The following is a 20,608-nucleotide window of genomic DNA, read 5'->3' as shown; positions in this document are numbered from 1 at the left end:
ATTTTCCTGTACAGGAAGAGAACTTTACTAGGTAGCAGATAGGCTCTGTGAGACACCAAAACATAAAACTGAATCTTATAGGTTTGCCTATAATAAACTGCTTCATCTAATGCTGCCTATAGTATGTTTCCATGACCTCGTCCAAAGAGAAAGTGGAATCTGTATGTTTAGAATATTCTTTGAACTTCTTATTTACATCAATCAGTGGCCTTAATTTACACATTCCATCAGATGAATTTTAATATCCCATTGCGGGTGACGCACTCTACAAGCAGAGAAGTGTGTCTAAGTAGTCAAGAACAATAGAACTTTATGACTTACACAGAGACATTTATTTCTGGATAGCAAGTGAAAGAACTGATCTAACACGATAACAGTTCTTGAAGGTACAAGCTGAGTGCACAATCTGTCACAGTGTGAAAAAACTGCCAAAGACAAAATCCATATATGGCACACTGACGATTTCAAGGGTTCCAACTGGCATGTGCTGCATTCTATCGGATAGACTAGTAGATCTTCTGATGTCCTGTGCTATGATTGGAGGGACTGGAACCTGCACTGGCTGGTGAGGTGCTAGGCAGCACCCTATATGGCCATTGATGGGGGAATATGAGAAGACTGTGCTAGCATCGTGCTCATGGAAGCGAGTTAGTGGCAGCAACAGCAGCACTTTATCCAGCAAATGTGGCACTCCCAGGTACTGCAGTGACTGTTTGCAGATAGGATGGAGCTGTGGTTGAGCCGCAGGCGCCTTGACAGGGCTGCAGCCGGAAGCACTGTTGTGTGGCAAGTGGCTGAATTGTAAGCCACCAGCCAGATGCCACATTCACATTCCATACAGAGCAGTTGGTGGAGCCATTTCATCGTGTAGATACAGCTGTGATGGAGACCACAGCCGAGTATGCAGCATCCCTTTCCTCTACAGAGGAGATGGCTGTGGTGTAGATGACAGCTGTAGATGCAGCATCATGTTTTTCTCAAGGGAGAAGTTGTGAAGCCATCATGGAGAAGAAGTGCCACCTGGAGGAAGGGGCTAGGACATGACCAGTGTCTGGAAAGATTCCTGGACAAGGGCATGGCAAGCACCCCATGCGGCGGCTGCATTATGTGCTGTGTGGTTACAACACAGGTTGGCCAGGAGGATGTCTGCAGGATGCTGATGGCAAATGGGAGACAGGTGCTCAAACCAAAGGTAGATGTGAGGTTGCTGATAGGATTGGCCAGATAGTAATGACTGGAGAGGACACTGTGATAGCCAGGTGTTGATATGACAGTGCTAGGAGAATGTCCCAGGAGGTTGCTGGACACTTTGCTGCCAGCAGTAGGAGGAACCCAAGACACTGAGACCTTCTTGGAAGGAAGGCCTGCCATGACTGCAGGCTTATGTCAGGTAGCACAAGCAGCTTTGGACACAGTAGGTGGAGGGTGGTCTCCAGACATACAGGGAGGTGGATGAGTTGAGGGGCAGATCTGGGAAAAGGAGATACATTCATGGCCTTCTTATAGAAAGGACAAACAGATGAATGAAGGGGGTGAGACATGGTGTTGCCAGGCCTTGCAGCAAAACTTCCAAGAACAGAGAACAGGAAGTGCAGAGAAGTCTGTGAGGCTGCATGAGATGACCACAGTGAAAGGCATCTGTGGGCCAGTGACTAGGCCGGGGGAGGCCTGGCTGGTTTTCATAAAAGATGGAATGTGTGCTGTGCAAGCTGCTTTCAAAGAAGAAGGCGAAAACATGAGATGGGTGAGACACACACTGAGAAGGGAGAGGGACAGGGAGAGGAAATAGAGCTCCAAGGATGTGGGCTGAATGTCCAAAACAGGCAGAAGAGAAAGCCTAACCAAAGGCAACTGTCTGCAGGACACAAGGCATCATCAACAGAAGACACAGTGTCATCACCATCAGACCAAGAAGGAAATACCATGAAGAGGACAGGAGTCAAAGGCACTGGTAGTAAAAGGGCAGGACCAGTGGAGGAGAGCATCAAGTGGGCCAGCAGTGAGGAAACACTGGTGGCACTGGAACCCAAATAGGCACGTGGAATGTTAGCAAGGGTGCCAGCAGTGCTGGAACTGGAAGAGGTGCTGGGAGTGATATCAAATGCACCTGTGGTTCTAGAGGTGCCAGTGCTGGAGCAGGTGACACTGGAGCCATTTTACTATTGTTTTCAGTTTTCAGGTCATTTAATTGTCCTTGCAGTGAAGTACATTTTTCGGTTAACTGATCTTAAATGCACTAAATTTTCTATTGTTATCTGTCATCATTTTCTCTAGTTTTAGCAAAACTAACTGCAGAATATCAGTTTCTACTTTGCTTGCTACGATTTCACTCAGTTCAAAGAAGTCCTGGCAAGGTACTATAGCCTTCACTTCTACATCACTACTACCCTCTCTATTCATTTTGTTAATAAGCAGATGAGTCGATAAACAAGTTAATTTCACAAATAGTTTGTATTTATCCTTCATTTTTGATGTCCCTGGTTGTAGTTGTAAAGCCCTCTTTCATTCAATCCGATCTGTCATTGTTGGTAGTACATAATCACTGTTGATATGACTTTGTTGGACAGCTCTCATACTCTTTTCTTTGAGTGATCAGAAATCTGTTCATACATAAACTGTAAATTACACAAATAAATCTCCCTTCCTCTGCAACAGACAAAACTTCATTATCTGTCAATTGATCCCGGACAATGCCACCAGTTGTAACCTATTCACCCTCTCATATCATTTGTTGATTGTCTCTGTTTTTATAGTTAACTTTTTTAATAAGCGTCAAGAGGAGTAAGATTTACAGTAAAATTTTTACTAATCTTCTTTTCTTGTAGTTGGCTCCAGTTCTTTGTGTCTAGGTGCTGAATCTTGAAGGTGAAATTTTTTATATTATAAGATCTCTTGGTTCCAGTTCATATAATAACTTCTGAAGATTTGCTTCAGCAATGATTTCTGTTTTTATGTTTATCTCACGTTTTTTCTATAACACACTGTCTTTACAATTTCCATTTCAACAAAACTGAAAATCTCATTGTTACTGCCAAAATTAAAACATGTCTGATCACATCAGAGGCACACCAACTATTAATCCATTCTGCAGTACTAACAATATTCCAAGGAGTTTACAAATTTTCTTGACAAATGACTTTCCACCAATTTATATCATTATTTTATAAATGAATTCGGAAATAAATTTAATAAATTGCACTAAATTGTGTAATTAATAATAGAAATTTTACATGTGTCTAATATCTTGCAGTCCCAAATGTTTCTTAAAGAAAATTAATTTTAACTGTACATTCAAAGCTAGCATATATCGATTGTGACAACAAAAATAAAGTTATTTCTTTTTATACATTTTAGCCTGAAATAAAATACATCATGTACAAAAACATATGCATTTCTTTTGGAAAAACAGTTGTGATAATATTAACCTGTATAAATATGTGTAATTATTTTTGGTACAGACCACTTCTGTTGAATAAAAGCAATGCTAGAGGAGGGTGTCCTTTTACAAGCAGCACAGAAAAAATAAATGTTAACCTTCTTGGCACTTTAGTATCCTGTTGAGATGTATGGCTAGGTAGCCAGAAACAATAGAACTTTAACACTAACTCAGAGAGTACACAAGTATGCAATTACATTTGGTTCTGGCTTGTAAATGAAACAGATTCTGAGTGAATGCAACTGAAAACGTTGGTGTGATTTGATGAGAACTGATCTAAGATAATAACAATTCTTGAAAGTACAAGCTGAGAAACACTGCTGTGTGCAAAACCCATACATGCTGCACTAACAGTGTTGAAGGTGTTCCAACTGGCATGCGCTCCTCTCTGACAGACTCGCAGTTCTTTTGATGTTGCGAGACAGCAAGGCTGAGACTGGAACTTATATTGACTGGCAAGCCACTAGGCACCATCCTATAAGGTCGTCTAGCTGAACAATACTAGAAAGTCTTGATGGTGTCACTTGGCTCACAGAAGTGCTTTATATGGCAGATGTGATGCCCCTAGATACTGCAGCAGCTGTCATAGGCAGGCTGGAGCTGCTGCTAAGTTGGCATCCCACAGCGCTCTGTTGTGTGGAATGTGGATAGACACTAAGGCTCCAGCCAGATGCTAAATCCCTCTTCCTTTCTGTGGAGTTGGCAGGGCCATCTTGCTGTGTAGATGGTGGCTGTGGCAGAGGCAACCGCCGAGGCTGCAGTATGAATTAATTTCTGAATTATGACTGAGATGTAGAAATCCATGTACAGCTCATCTATTCCTTGTCGTGGCTTTAGAGATAAGACCATTATTAGTATCCTTTTTAGTTTCCCATTAAGTCTTTGAAATGGAAGTCTAACTTATCCAGACAGTAGGAAAATCCCACAGTTTCAAAATGGTTCAAATGGCTCTGAGCACTATGGGACTCAACTGCTGAGGTCATTAGTCCCCTAGAACTTAGAACTAGTTAAACCTAACTAACCTAAGGTCATCACAAACATCCATGCCCGAGGCAGGATTCGAACCTGCGACCGTAGCGGTCTTGCGGTTCCAGACTGCAGCGCCTTTAACCGCACGGCCACTTCGGCCGGCTCCCACAGTTTGTCTACTGAGATATCTAAATTTGTGCAGCCTTTCATTGTAGATTAATTGATATTTTCCTTGTAAATGTCAGTCATGAAAGCATTGTCGTACACCATTTTGAATAAATTGATATATGTGTTATTGTTTTTCTGTAATTTTTGGAAAACTGTTTGTGTTGGATTTATATATAACAAGTCATGAACAGTATTGGTTCTTTCATTCACATGGTCTACACTTTCGTGACATATGTTCAGGGTATTTTGTCACTCATTATGTCCAACAACAGTATGTTTAATTGTCCTGATTTTGCTTTTTGATATAGCAGTCCCTTACGTAATTTCATGAAATGTATTCCTTCACCTTTATCACAATTAGCGTAATCCCAGTCACTATCATGTCCACTCGCTGGAGGATTCAGACACACCTCAACTTCATCACTGGTATAAGTTTCTTGACATACATCACAATTTTCTTCCTCTTTCAATACTGCTAGGCACTTCAAGCAGTTTTCTGTACTGTCTGTACAGAAGGTAGTAAACTTCACACTATTTTTCACTGTATGATATAACATACATGAGTTTTTTGTCAGTTATAAAACAGATTGAGTGGCATTTGAATGTAAATTCTTGCAGCAGTGTTATTGTCAATCAGTTGATTTTAAATTACAAATAGAACTATTATTTACTTTTTCTAAAACTTGAGACTAATTAATTATTTTCATTTCTTACATCCATTCCATGATATTGACAACATACAGATCTCAGTACAATTAGCTGTTTCAGAATTATAAAACTAACATCAATCAGATTCGCTGTTGTCAACTCACTATAAAGAGTCGAGAAAACTCAGACAGGCAACTTTGGAGCTCTAAAAATTATTTGCATGATATATGATTTTTATTTGCTCATCATATGATAAGTCATGCAATGGGCATTGACATATTAATATTATTCATGTGTACACCAGCTAAATGTAATATGTAGTGACTAGTAAGGTATCTTTTTAATTTTCTTATGGAGTGGTGTTGGTTTCCAATTTCTTACTTTATATAAGATGGGAACTTGTTCAAAACATTTGCATCATAGTACATAACTCCACCCTAAATCATGGGTAAGGGAACAAAGTCTACATGGAAGTTTTTATAATATCTTGTACTGTGACATTGCAAATTACAGATCAGCTAAAACTGATTTTTATTATTAACAATACATACCATTAAAGAGGATGTCCTAGAAAGTAAGTGCAAGCCTTTCAAGATCCTTAACTAGGTCTCTGAAACAATAATACCTGCTTATCTACTTTACACAATACACTTACTGCTTACGACTGCCAAATTACCATTTAATTTTTTTTAGGTATGTTTCCTCAGAACATGTTTCCATAGGACAACATGGAATAAAAATGTGCAGAAATATTCAGCAAGCTAGTCTTTATGCATACATAGTGAGAGATAAGCTACTTCCAAGTGCAGAACATGCCAAACTGTGCTTCTGTATGTGTTTATCTACCTGTTGACTCATTTTTAACTTTTATGCAACTGGACTCCAGAGAACATTACACAAAGTGTTTTGTTTCATATGTGCTTATTAATTTCTACTCCTGGTACTAACCAGTCATTTTTGATTATTATAAACGGTGTAAAATGAGTCTTTGAAAGACGAGGACTTACACTGTTTGGTGTCAATTATTTGTGGACCTGTTTAGCTACCACACCAGCTGAATCAGGTGAGATTGAGTTTGGATTCTTGTTTAGTATGCTTGTGTCATCAAGGAGCATTGCAATTTTTTAATTATCCTTTAAAGTCATTCGAAGATCAGTTATGTAGATTAAAAACAGGGGTAGACTTTATCATAACCTAATGGGATTCCACGTACTATGTTTCTTCCTCTACCCCCATTCCCCTCTCCCACCCCCAAATTCGTATGACACATACTGTCAGTGTGATCATCTGCTTTCTATAGTGAAGGTAAGTCTCCATTCATGCAAGAAGAGAGGTGCCATTTATACAGTAGCATTTTTATGGTCGAAGTAAAAGTTCGAGGTCCAAACAAACTGAAGCTTTGGAAACTTTACAGAAGATACCCACAGGATGATTTTTCCTGTTTATCTCTACCCAGGATGTCATTTATGATGTCTCATCTGGTTTTCTTCTGTCTAGAATCCCTTACAAAAGCCAAAGTGAGAGGCATTTTGCAATGTTTATTTAGAAAAGATCATATCGCATCACAGACCTCTCTTTCAAATTCTTCTGTGTAGATTTTAAAAAATGAAATCTGGTGATCCCCCAAATTCCATCTTACAGAATATGGTACACCAACAGTTAAAATACAATGTTCATATGATTCACTGACAGATGACACTCATGACTTCCTTCCTATAGATTGTTTTGACATCTGTTCCATCAGGAAGGACATCATGAAAAAGCAGCCCCTGTGCTAGATGGGATAACCACTAGGGAAAAGAAGAAGATTCAGAAATTAAAAATATCTTGTAGTACAAAGAGGAAACTGTATCTGTCAGTAAGGAACATCTCCAGTATTGATACTGTAGCTCATAACAAGGCATATTGCTGCTGAAGTAAGTAATCCAGAGATCAGAGCCCATATGCTATGAAAGGAAGATAGCTACATTGGGCAACAAAACTAAGGCTTTTATATGTAGTGAAGGAAAAACCGCTAATACAAAACATGAGGAGAAGCAGATAGTTTTAAGAAAAAATAGTACTCTGGTAAAAAGTGTGTGTTTATTGTGGGAAAACAACACTTTATATCTGTTACTGATTAGATGGAATTATCAGGCTCAATAGCTGCTAGCCTGGAATGTAGTAGTAGTAGTAGTAGTAGTAGTAGTGGTAGTTTTCTTCATCTGTGAATCACTTTTACAAGCATATTGGAGATGTCATGAAATTGTAGTTATCTCTTTGATAAGAAATTTTTGTAGAGCTTATACAGGATACTAAGACATGGATCAAAGGACTGAGATGATCAGGCACTAAACAGTATGAATTTCTTAAAAGAAGCATAACATCTTGGCTACAGATGGTTCAGTATCTTATCACATTATCATCAGTTCTACTAATTCAGTCATTCGTTTAGTCAGTTGACCTGTAATAAGTGTGCAAAATGAACAGTATGCAAAGACAAATCAATGTGGTATGCACTTGCACTACAGAAATGTCCAGAAAACAGTGAAACTCATGCACCTGCTAGCTTTATAAGGTCTGAGTTCTACTATTATCTTCAAAAGAACAGCAGTGAATACACAACAACAAAAAGACAAATAACTAGAGTACTAAGCCACACTGATGCTTTACAGTATTTTTACTGTATCTTCAGTGAAAGAGAGAGAGGACTAATAGCTATAAATTGTACAACACCAGATTGTAATTGATGTCAGCAGCATGTAGTCAATCCTTGATACATTTAAGATGTCCATTGTCATATTGATTATGTCTAAAAATATGCTCAGCAAGAAAGATATCAGTGGGGTTATGGCTTATTTTTTAAATAATATTTTTTTAAATTTACTGTATTATGCAATGGGGCAGATCATTGAAAGCTTTTATTAAAGAATGCATAGTTCTTCTTATACTGGTACATTTGGGGGAAACAAAGACTGTATGTAATCTGTGTATGTTTATAATTGGCATAATGTTTGTTGCTAATTCATATAGAAGTAATTTCTGTCATGTACATCAGTTTTGGCTATATGCATTGATCCTTCAAGTAAATATGCCATGTTGTTGTTGTGGTCTTCAGTCCTGAGACTGGATTGATGCAGCTCTCCATGCTAATCTATCCTGTGCAAGCTCCTTCATCTCCCAGTACCTACTGCAACCTACATCCTTCTGAATATGCTTAGTGTATTCATCTCTTGGTCTCCCTCTACGATTTTTACCCTCCACACTGCCCTCCAATGCTAAATTTGTGATCCCTTGATGCCTCAGGACATGTCCTACCAACCGATCCCTTCTTCTAGTCAAGTAGTGCCACAAACCTCTCTTCTCTCCAATCCTATTCAATACCTCCTCATTAGTTACGTGATCTACCCACCTAATCTTCAACATTCTTCTGTAGCACCACATTTTGAAAGCTTCTATTCTCTTCTTGTCCAAACTATTTATTGCCCATGTTTCACTTCCATACATGGCTACACTCCATACAAATACTTTCAGGAACAACTTCCTGACACTTAAATCTATACTCGATGTTTACAAATTTCTCTTCTTCAGAAACGCTTTCCTTGCCATTGCCAGTCTACATTTTATATCCTCTCTACTTCGACCATATCAGCTATTTTGCTTCCCTAATAGCAAAACTCCTTTACTACTTTAAGTGTCTCATTTCCTAATCTAATTCCCTCAGCATCACCCGACTTAATTCGACTACATTCCATTATCCTCGTTTTGCTTTTGTTGATGTTCATCTTATATCCTCCTTTCAAGACACTGTCCATTCCGTTCAACTGCTCTTCCAAGTCTATTGCTGTCTCTGACAGAATTACAATGTCATTGGCGAACCTCAAAGTTTTTATTTCTTCTCCCTGGATTTTAATACCTACTCCAAATTTTTCTTTTGTTTCCTTTACTGCTTGCTCAATATACAGATTGAATAACATCGGGGAGAGGCTACAACCCTGTCTCACTCCCTTCCGAACCACTGCTTCTCTTTCATGCCCCTCGACTCTTATAACTGCCATCTGGTTTCTGTACAAATTGTAAATAGACTTTCGCTCCCTGTATTTTACCCCTGCCACCTTTAGAATTTGAAAGAGAGTATTCCAGTCAACATTGTCAAAAGCTTTCTCTAAGTCTACAAATGCTAGAAACGTAGGTTTGCCTTTCCTTAATCTTCCTTCTAAGATAAGTCGTAAGGTCAGTATTGCCTCACGTGTTCCAACATTTCTACAGAATCCAAACTGATCTCCCCAAGGTCGGCTTTTACCAGTTTTTCCATTTGTCTGTAAATAATTTGCGTTAGTATGTTGCAGCTGTAACTTATTAAACTGATAGTTCGGTAATTTTCACGTCTGTCAACACCTGCTTTCTTTGGGATTGGAATTATTATATTCTTCTTGAAGTCTGAGGGTATTTCGCCTGTCTCGTACATCTTGCTCACCAGATGGTAAAGTTTTGTCAGGACTGGCTCTCCCAAGGCCGTCAGTAGTTCTAATGGAATGTTGTCTACTCTCGGGTCCTTGTTTTGACTCAGGTCTGTCAGTGCTCTGTCAAACTCTTCACGCAGTATCGTATCTCCCATTTCATCCTCATCTACATCCTCTTCCATTTCCATAATATTGTCCTCAAGTACATCACCCTTGTATAGACTCTCTATATACTCCTTCCACCTTTCTGCTTTCCCCTCTTTGCTTAGAACTGGTTTCCGTCTGAGCTCTTGATATTCATACAAGTGGCTCTCTTTTCTCCAAAGGTCTCTTTTTGGGCGCTGATGACCACGCTGTTTAGCGCCCCTAAACCTCAAACACACACACACACACACACACACACACACACACACACACACACACACACACACACACAAGGTCTCTTTAATTTTCCTGTAGGCTGTATCTATCTTACACCTAGTGAGATAAGCCTCTACATCCTTACATTTGTCCTCTAGCCATGCCTGCTTAGCCATTTTGCACTTCCTGTCGATCTCATTTTTGAGACGTTTGTATTCTTTTTTGGCTGCTTCATTTACTGCACTTTTATATTTTCTCCTTTCATCAATTAAATTCAATATTTCTTCTGTTACCCAAGGATTTCTACTAGCCCTCGTCTTTTTACCTACTTGATCCTCTGCTGCCTTCACTACTTCATCCCTCAGAGCTACCCATTCTTCTTCTACTGTATTTCTTTCCCCCATTCCTGTCAGTTGTTCCCTTATGCCCTCCCTGAAACTCTGTACAACCTCTGGTTTAGTCAGTTTATCCAGGTCCCATCTCCTTAAATTCCCACCTTTTTGCAATTTTTTCAGTTTTAATCTACAGTTCATAACCAATAGATTGTGGTCAGAGTCCACATCTGCCCCTGGAAATGTCCTACAATTTAAAACCTGGTTCCTAAATCTCTGTCTTACCATTATATAATCTATATGATACCTTTTAGTATCTCCAGGATTCTTCCATGTATACAACCTTCTTTTATGATTCTTGAACCAAGTGCTAGCTATGATTAAGTTATGCTCTGTGCAAAATTCTACCAGACGGCTTCCTCTTTCATTTCTTAGCCCCAATCCATATTCACCTACTATGTTTCCTTCTCTCCCTTTTCCTGCTGTTGAATTCCAGTCACCCATGACTATTAAATTTTCATCTCCCTTCACTACCTGAATAATTTCTTTTATCTCATCATACATTTCTTCAATTTCTTCGTCATCTGCAGAGCTAGTTGGCATATAAACTTGTATTGCTGTAGTAGGCATGGGCTTTGTGTCTATCTTGGCCACTATAATGCGTTCACTATGCTGTTTGTAGTAGCTTACCCGCACTCCTATTTTTTTATTCATTATTAAACCTACTCCTGCATTACCCCTATTTGATTTTGTATTTATAAACCTGTATTCACCTGACCAGAATTCTTGTTCCTCCTGCCACCGAACTTCACTAATTCCCACTATATCTAACTTTAACCTATCCATTTCCCTTTTTAAATTTTCTAACCTACCTGCCCGATTAAGGGATCTGACATTCCACGCTCCGATCTGTAGAATGCCAGTTTTCTTTCTCCTGATAACAACATCCTCCTGAGTAGTCCCCGCCCGGAGATCTGAATGGAGGACTATTTTACCTCCGGAATATGCCACATTACATAAAAAGACTGCTGTAGGATGGTCTGATGCTACTTCATGAATTGGTGTCGAGATTTATTTTGCGCCCAGAACAAAAAAACAATTTTATCAGCTCCCACAGCATTTTACCACACTACAGTTTCATGGACTGCAAAGTAAAGATATAATTTATTAATAAAAATGAAAATAAACTCCTAGCAAAGAAATTTTTAATGAAAAACAGACAAGACTTACCACATTGAACAGTTTGCATGTTCGCTGATTTCCTCATGGTTTGCTGTCTGTATACGTAGTATACCAAGTTTTTCTAAAGTCAAATTCACTAAAATAATTAGAACTGCACTATTAGGCCCTAAGCTTTGCATGGCAGTAGAAACCTATGAAATATCCAAAGTGGCTGAGCAGCATACATTTCTCAGTCGCAAAATATAAAGAAGGTGGTATTTAACAGTAGCAATTCATGATATTGAGTGTGGCAATAATTATTATGTGTATCTACCATTTCTAAGTATTTCTTTTTAAAAAATGTTGCAGGTTAACTGAGGCACACCGTAATGCAATAAGAGCAATACGGAAGATAAAATACTTTGTTGCTAGAAGGAAATTCCAGCAAGCACGGAAACCATATGATGTTCGTGATGTCATAGAACAGTACAGCCAAGGGCATCTCAACATGATGGTGCGCATAAAGGTATGTGTAAAATATTTGTGAAATGTTCAGTGTTTTCTCTCTTAAATTATCAAATTCTGTTTAAATAAAAGTAACATTCACTTGAGAAAACTATAAAATTACAGGTATAGGGGGTGTAACAATATTATGAAAAGGACAGTTGCTACTCATCTTATAGCAGAGTTGCTGATAGGCACAACAAGAAGACTGAAGTGAGCTTTTGGCCACTGAGGCCTTCATTGAAAATAGACAACATACACAAACACACTCACACAAACACAACTCACACACACATGACCATAGTCTCTGGCCTCTGAAGCCAGACAGTGAGCACCAGCACTTATGGGAGAGGCAACCAGGTGGTGGGGGCAAGGACAAGTCTGGGGCAGGGAGGGGGAAGTTAGCAAGGTAAAAGTGGAGGACAGTAAAATGCTGCTTGTGGGAGCATACAGGGTAGGCAGCTAGGTGCAGTTGGGAAGCTAGACAGAGGGTGGGGAAGGGAAGGGATAGCCAAAAAGGAGAGAAATAAAAATACTGAGAGTGTGCTGATGGAACAGAGGGCTGTGTAATGCTGGTATGGGAACAGGGAAGGGGCTAGATGGGTAAGGACAATGACAAATGAAGGTGGAGGCCAGGAGGGTTACAAGAATGTAGGATATATTGCACCTTTTGCCCACTGCAAGATTTAATCATGCAGAAATTGTTAAAGACCTTCTCTTCTTCTCCCAGTCCCTACAACTGAAACACTTTTTTGCTGCCAACCCTATCAATGAGACTTAACCAGAGACCAATGTTGAACCCTGCCTTATTCAGTTCACTGTGATCTATCCCCACTGCCCCCAAATGATGCCCTGTTAACTCTCCAGAATTTTTCAACCTCAAACCTTGTCTCACCATCATTCCCCAAATCCCTCAACATGCAAACTAACCTTACATGCACAGAAAGAACTGCAATCCACCACTTAAAAGCTGATCACAACCTTATAATCCGACATGCTCACAAAGGCTCCACCACTGTTGTTTTGAACCACAAGGATTATCTGGCAGGACTCCAGCTGTCAGATCCACTTAAGTATAAACCATGCCACAGTGACTCCATTCCAGAAATCAAGCAAGATCTCCAGTCTCTCCTCAAATCATTAGGCCCATCCCATAACCTCCCCCCAGAGTCCATCTCTCTCCTCACCCGTAGAACTCACTGCACTCCTACCTTCTACATGCTTCCTGAAGTCCACAAAGCCAAACAACCAGGACACCCAATTGTAGATGGTTATTGTGACCTCACTGAGAGAATTTCTGCTCTCGTAGACCAACACCTTCAGCCTATGACCCGTGACCTACCCTCCTGTATAAAATATATGGACCATTTCCTCCACTGACTCTGCACAGTTCCTGTTCCTTTACCACATGGCACCCTGCCTATCACTATCGATGTCACCTCCATTTACACGAACATCCCTAATGCCCATGGCCTTACCACTGTTGCCCAATGGCACACAGATCCAAACCAACAACCTCCTTCCTAGCTGCCATGACCAGCTATATCCTCGCCAACAATTATTTCTCCTTTGAAGGCTTTACCTGCAAACAAATCCATGGTACAACTGTGGGCACCCACATGGCACAATCCAATGCAAAGCAATCTAGCGGAATCCTTCTTAAACACCCAGAATAGCAAACCACTCACCTTGTTCAGATTCATTGATGACATCTTTATGATCTGGATCAAGGGTGAGGACATCCTATCCACATTCCTCCAGAACCTCAATGCCTTCTCCACCATTCGCTTCACTGGATACCACCACTTTGAAGTGCCACCCAGTCCATACCAACAAGTCCCTTCCATAAAGCTTAGCCATCTGTGGCTTTTGCATCTGAAGTGACAAGCAATACCCCTTGCAGTATACCGAGAGCCTCACTGAGGCCTTCACAGACTGTAATTACCCTACCTACCTTGTACAAAAACAGAAGTCTCTAGCCTTATCTCTCCAGTCACCAAGCACCTCCCAAAGTCCTACCATCTGGCTGCACAGGAACATTCCCCTTGGACTCAGTACCAACCAAGACTGGAGCAACTGATCACATTCTCCACCAGGATTTTGACTAGCTCTTGTCGTGCCCTGAAATGAGGAATGTTGTACCCACTATCCTTCCCACACCTCACATAGTGGTATTCCATCAACCACTAAAGCTACACAACATCCTTGTCCATCCCTACAAAATGCCTGCTCCCAACCCTTGCTTCATGGCCCTTGGCTCATGACCTAGGTGCAAGACCTGTCCCATACAGCCTCCCACCACCACCTTTCTGCAGTTTGGTCACAAGCATCACCTATCCCATCAAAGGGAGTGCCACGAGTGAAACCAGTCGCGTGATCTAAAAGCTAAGCTGCAACCACTGTGCTGCATTTTATGTGGGCACTCAACAAACAATCTGTCTATCTGCAAGAATGACCATCAACAAACTGTGGCCAAGAAAGAGCTGGACCACCCATTGACTGAGCACACTGTCCAGCATGATGTTCTTCATTCCAATGACTGCTTCACAGCCTGTGCCATCATCATCCTTCCCACCAACACCAGCTTTTATGAATTGTGCAGGTAGGAACTCTCTCTACAATATATCCTATGTTCCCGTAACACTTCTAGCCTCAACCTTTGTTAGTCATTGTCCTTACGTGTCTAGACCCTTCCCCATTCCCATTCCAGCCCTGCACAGGCCTCTATTCCAACAATACACCCTCAATCTTCTTACTTCTCTCCTTTCCCACTCCCTCCCCCCCCCCTCCACCCATCCTCTGTCTAACCTCCTGACTGCATCTAGCTGCTTGTCCCTGTACTCCCCCATAAGCAGCACTTGACCATCTCTTGCCTCTCTTCTGCTATCCCATCCCTCCAGTTCATCTCCCCAGCCTCCCCTTACCCCCACCACCTGGTTTCCTCTCCCATCATGCACTGCTATTCACAGCCTGGCTTCAGCAGCTGGAGACTGTAGTCATATGTGTTTGAGTTGCATTTGCATGTGCATGCATTTGTGTGTGTGTGTGTGTGTGTGTGTGTGTGTGTGTGTGTGTGTGTGTGTGTGTGTGAGTGAGAGAGAGACAGAGAGAGAGAGAGAGAGAGAGAGAGAGAGAGAGAGAGAGAGAGAGAGAGAGGGAGTTGGCGTTTTGTATATTTTCGATGGAGGCCTTGGCCGAAAGCTCACTTTTTGACAGTCTTCTTCTTGTGCCTATCTGTGCCTCAGGATCTCCACTATGTGATGAGTAGCAACCACCCTTTTCATAGAATTGTTACATTCTATACTGGATTTTCCATTGTTTGAAGTATACTGGGTGGGTAGCCAGTATCTCCTTCAGGAGATAAAATCCCAGAACAGTCAACAGACAGAGATGAAAGTACAAAAAACTGTCCTAGCTTTTAGAACTATTAATTCTTTCATTTTATAGGAAAGAGAGATAGGTTGGAGAAGGTTAGAAAGGATGGACAGGGCACTCACTCCCCATGGTAAGAGCGACCCTCTTGTTGTTGGAATGAGATGTAGTACTGGAATTTCCTCATGAAGCTAAATACTGACCAACCATTCCATCTTTCTGTTAAACTTTTGTTGGATTCCTTTTTGTGCCATTGCAATATCTGACAGCCTTTATTACAAAAGAGAATTTGTTCTCTATCACTAGTGCCAGTGTATGCGTTTTTCTTTACCCCAGAGGCCAGAGACAGTGGTCATATATGAGTAAGTTGTACTTGTAAGAATACATGTGTGGTTTCTATTTTGGTTGAAGGGCCTTTATGTCTTGTACTTGTAAGAATACATGTGTGCTTTCTATTTTGGTTGAAGGGCCTTTATATCTGGAAGCTTAAATGTTTAACAATCTTTTTCATTGTGCCTATCCACAACTCAGTGTCTCTTCTATGTGATGAGTAGCAATTTCATTGTTGTTATTTCACCCTGGGCTTTCCATTGTTTTACTTTTCCAAACATAGTTCTTAAACAGTTTTGGTGTGTAGAAAATATGATGTGAATGGCCTGCATAAGCAGAAAGATATCAAGAAGAAGAAAAGATGACCAGTGACTGCATAGTGAACAATGATCCAAAGCATCCTGATCTCTCATAATGGATACTGCCAAGTAACAAGTGGTGTACCTGGAGCCATGAATCATGAAATTTTATAATCTTTTCGCCCTCCATTCCACTATGAAACCAATAACAATTGCCACTCTCCCTCTCCCCTCTGACTCAGATCTTGGGTGAGCTCTTGATATAGTGATTCTTCAGGGAACCGTAAGCATCAGAGCTCTCCAGCTCTTTGGTGACCCTCTACATCACCTACATCTCTTTCCTAACGTGAAAGAAAAGCTGTGGTTCAAAAATTTCAGAATTCAGTGCTTACATCTAATTATTTTGTCAGCTAAGCAGTGATTTGCACTTTTCCCAGAGCATAAATCCCATCTTTGTCTTTTATTAATAATACTTAAAATGCAAATTGATTCAGCCAGTGCCAGAACAATTTATTATTTGTTATTTCCTTATATTTTTTAAAGAAAAGGAAAAATTGCTTTTAGAACAGATATGAGAATAAAATAATAATTTCATTTGCTTCTGTTATAGGAACTACAGAGGAGATTAGACCAGACACTTGGAAAACCAGGCAGTTACTTGGCTGGAATTGATCGATGTGGCAATGTGAAACCCATGACAATAGGAGCACGGCTTTACCGTGTTGAACAGCAGGTATTCATATTAATCTGACTACTTCAAACATGCATTTTTCTATACAAGAAAATGAGAGTTGCTGCATACTCTTCATGAAAAGCAAAATCAAGATCAGGATGTGCGGTCAGTGCCCTCTTAAGTCAACAGTATATTTTTTCTCCTTATGGTAAAACTTAGATTTATGTATTGACACTACATAAAACAAAAGATGAATGCCCATTTACAAAGTCCTGAGGAAGAACAAATCACAGAGTGGCTGTTAAAGTCCTTTCAAATGTTTAATTATGATACTTTTTAATAACTTGTACTATTTTCCTGTCATACACTGTGTTTCTAGTAGGCTGTGCCGTCAAGTAGTTTGCATCAGTTGCTGTATGTTGTTGTTAAGAGTGCTAGTCACCCTTACCTGTTCAGAGTGTAGACGATTTTACTGGAATTTGTGCATTTAAATGAAGGCAATCAGTTTACTGAAAACATCAAATTACTTTCAAGCTGAGATTTTAAATTGCACAAAACATAGAAGTTATGAAAGTATCGTTTTAATCCTGAGCTTCAAGAAACAAAACATTTTTCAAAGAGTCCTTGGAGATTTGTACTAAAAGGATACATTGGTGAAATCCACAACTATCATAATAAGCATGACAACAACCATGATTATTTTTTGAGAAAGACACAGAAATAAGACTGAAATCATAGAATGAATGTGATGCTCCTCATCTCCTCGTTCATGTTGATTATGTTTCTGTGGAGGGGCTACGCTGCTTAATTATACAATATTGATTCGTCAGTACATTGACTGACCAGAAAAGTTAAACACCTTGGAGGAATGGTGCAATATAGAAGCAGCTTTGTATACATGTATTTTTCTGTAATTTATTCATCTGTCTTTGGTGTACACAGCATGCAGCAAGCACAATATCACACAGATTCAGATTCTTTATTGGTCATTCAGCATTATTACATCCAATAGACTTTGTCAGTTCACTTAACTTATTAATTGTACAAAATAAATTTTTACATATTTCAGTTGATATTGGGCATTTCTAAAAATTCTTCTAATGAATAGAATGGATTCGTTAACAAGAAGTTGTGTACATTTTCTTTAAATAATTTGTCAGGCTTGATTGAGACATTCTTAGACAATTTGTTATATATTTTAATTGCCATATACTTATGACTATTGTTAGTCTTAGCTAATCTATTTTGTGGCAACAGCAGAGAAGTACAGGTTCTTGTATAGTAGTCATGCCTTCAATTTGTTACACTTAAATTAGGTAGTTCAGCAAGTATGTTCTTAACACTGTCAAGAATATATAAATTGATAACTGTTAAAATTCTATATTTTATGAACAATGGTTTACAATGTGTTCTATTATCTACCTTAGCTATTACTCTGATTGCTTTCTTCTGGATCACCATAATTTCATTTATTTTTCTGCTGTTTCCCCAGAGTATTAACCCATACCTTAAAACAGATTGAAAAAAGGTAAAGTACACCATCCTTACATACTCAAATGTCACACAACACATTAGTCTCTTCAACAAATATGTAACTCTTGACAACCTAACCATTATGTGATCAACATGAGAGTTCCATGTTAGATTGTTGTCAAGTATGATACCTAAAAACTTTGCCTTTGGTTTTTTTTTATTTTTGTAGTCTTTGATAGACTGAACCACATATTCTGGGTCTTTTCCTCATTTAATAGTAGACAATTTGCATTAAACCATGATGTTGCATTTTCTTTTGCCAATTTCATACCACTTACAAGGTTATCAAATACATGGTTTACAGATAAAAAAGTTGTATCACCTGCATACAAATATGTCTTTACATCTATATTTTCCAGTAAGTCATTTATGTGTACAAGGAAGAGAAGTGGTCCCACTTTAGATCCCTGCGGCATAGCATGTTGAACCTCGAGTGTGTTTGACAGATGACTTCCTGAACTCACCACATGTTCCCTTTTATTGAGGTATGATTTGATGAGTTTTAAACTTTTATCACATATCCCATAGTGCTCAAGTTTAGAGAGCAAAAGTGAGTAGTCAACACAGTCAAAGGCTTTGCTCAGATCACATAAGGTTACCTGTCTGTGAGCATGGTCCTCGAATGCTACTAAAATGTCTCTGACTAAGAGGATACAGCTGGTAACAAGGCAAGTCAACATATCACGGTAACAGGCAACAAATGTGATCTGTTTACTTGACTGACATATGTTGCTCTCTGGTATGGAAGAAATTTTGTAGGATGAGAGAAGCATGCAAACAAATGAACATCTATTTTGATGTGTGTGCCAACATTCAGTAGTTTCAAAAAAACTATAGTTAAAGTTCCATTGTCACTTTAGCACTCTCCTCATGCAGTGTGAAGGTAAATGAGTCAGTGGTCTAGTGGTTAAGAAAACATTTTCTAATTTTTGTGCCAGAATTTTCTGTGACATCATGAAATACAGTGGAATTATAGACCCAAGAAATAAGCATTTCCTATCTTAGTAAAAACCAATGATATCAGAAATCTTATGCAGTATCATTAACAGTAACTGAAAATGAAGGGCATGTAAATTATATTTTTCAATTTATACTTTCATTTTTATTTTATACTTAAACATAACCTTTGCATTCCCCATGCAAAAACATTTGAAGCATAACAATTCAGAGCACCTCGAGCAACATGCGAAAGCACATTAGCATGAATATAATTAGGAAATACAACATCATTAATCTTGCTAAATACCTTTTGATCTTGCAGTAATATTGTCTCTGGATGGACAGATAAAATTTGTCTTGTGGATTGTTTACAAGAAAATTTGTCAAATATCTTAAGACCTGACAATGAATCACACAGACTTGATCTCTCTATAGTTCATCCAAACTGATCTATTCAGTTCTAACATCCTTGAAATAGGTGAAGAAATAGTTTTGCTCTGATAAGATTCTATTCATTCTTTAAGACATAAAACTTTCCAAGTACCAGTAGCTATTTTGATAAAATCTTTAAACTCCTGAAGAATACTGTAATTTCTGGCAGGAAAACTAATGTTTTTCAATGTGTTAAGGAAAGTAGTGTACAGTGGAATATATGGAATGAAATAATGGCATTATTATTAAAAGGATGGATTGCTATTCACCATATAGTGGAGATGTTGAGTCACAGACAGACGCAATGAAAAGACTGCTAAATGAGTAATATATAGTAATATATTGGCCAAAAGGCCTTTGGAATTCAGTGACATATGCAGACACATTCATGCAAACATTACTAATATATACATATGACCATTGTCTCTGGCTTTCAAGGTCAGGCTGTGAGCAACAGTGCATGTTGGGAGAAGCAGTCTGGGTGGGGTGGAGATGCCGAAGGATAGTAGGGTAGGAGTGGAGGATAGTGAAGTGCTGTTCATGGGACCATACAGCTGCGAGTCGGGAGAAAAGGAGAGAAGTAAAAAGACTGTGGGTGTATTTGTGGGATAGAAAGATGTGTAGTGCTAGAATGGGAACAGGAAAGGGGATAGGTGGGTGAAGGACAGTGACTAATGAAGGTTGAGGCCAAGAGGATCTTTCCTACTAACACCAGCTTTTCTGAATTGTGTAGGTGGGAACTCTCCCTGCAAATATTCTATGTTCCCACAACACTCCTGGCCTCAACCTTCCTTAGTCATTGTCCTTCACCAACTTATCCTCTTTCCTAATCTCCACTACAGCACTACACAGCCTTCTATTCCACCAATGCACCCATATTCCTTTAACTTCTCTCCTTTTCTGCAACCCTCCCCCTTCCCCCCTTTGCCCTCCATCTAACGTCATGGCTGCACCTAGCTGCCCTACACTTCCCCCTATAACGACTCCTTTTCTTACTAGGCTAATTACTG

At 39.5% G+C, this 20,608-nt stretch overlaps 1 protein-coding gene across 1 annotated transcript in view; it reads left to right on the top strand.

The window, feature by feature from the left end:
* Positions 1-20,608, top strand: part of LOC124606079 (potassium voltage-gated channel subfamily KQT member 1-like) — a 296,924-nt gene that overhangs the window by 265,327 nt on the left and 10,989 nt on the right. Inside the window, exons 10-11 of the mRNA XM_047138043.1 lie at positions 11,886-12,042; positions 16,632-16,754. Coding sequence (XP_046993999.1) covers positions 11,886-12,042; positions 16,632-16,754 — 280 coding nt within the window. The remainder of the gene's footprint in view (positions 1-11,885; positions 12,043-16,631; positions 16,755-20,608) is intronic.

The sequence above is a fragment of the Schistocerca americana genome, chromosome 3, assembly GCF_021461395.2.
Source record: "Schistocerca americana isolate TAMUIC-IGC-003095 chromosome 3, iqSchAmer2.1, whole genome shotgun sequence".
In the NCBI taxonomy this organism is placed as follows: Eukaryota; Metazoa; Arthropoda; class Insecta; order Orthoptera; family Acrididae; genus Schistocerca; species Schistocerca americana.
Note: the sequence above shows the minus strand (reverse complement) of the source record. Positions and strands in the feature narration are given on the sequence as shown.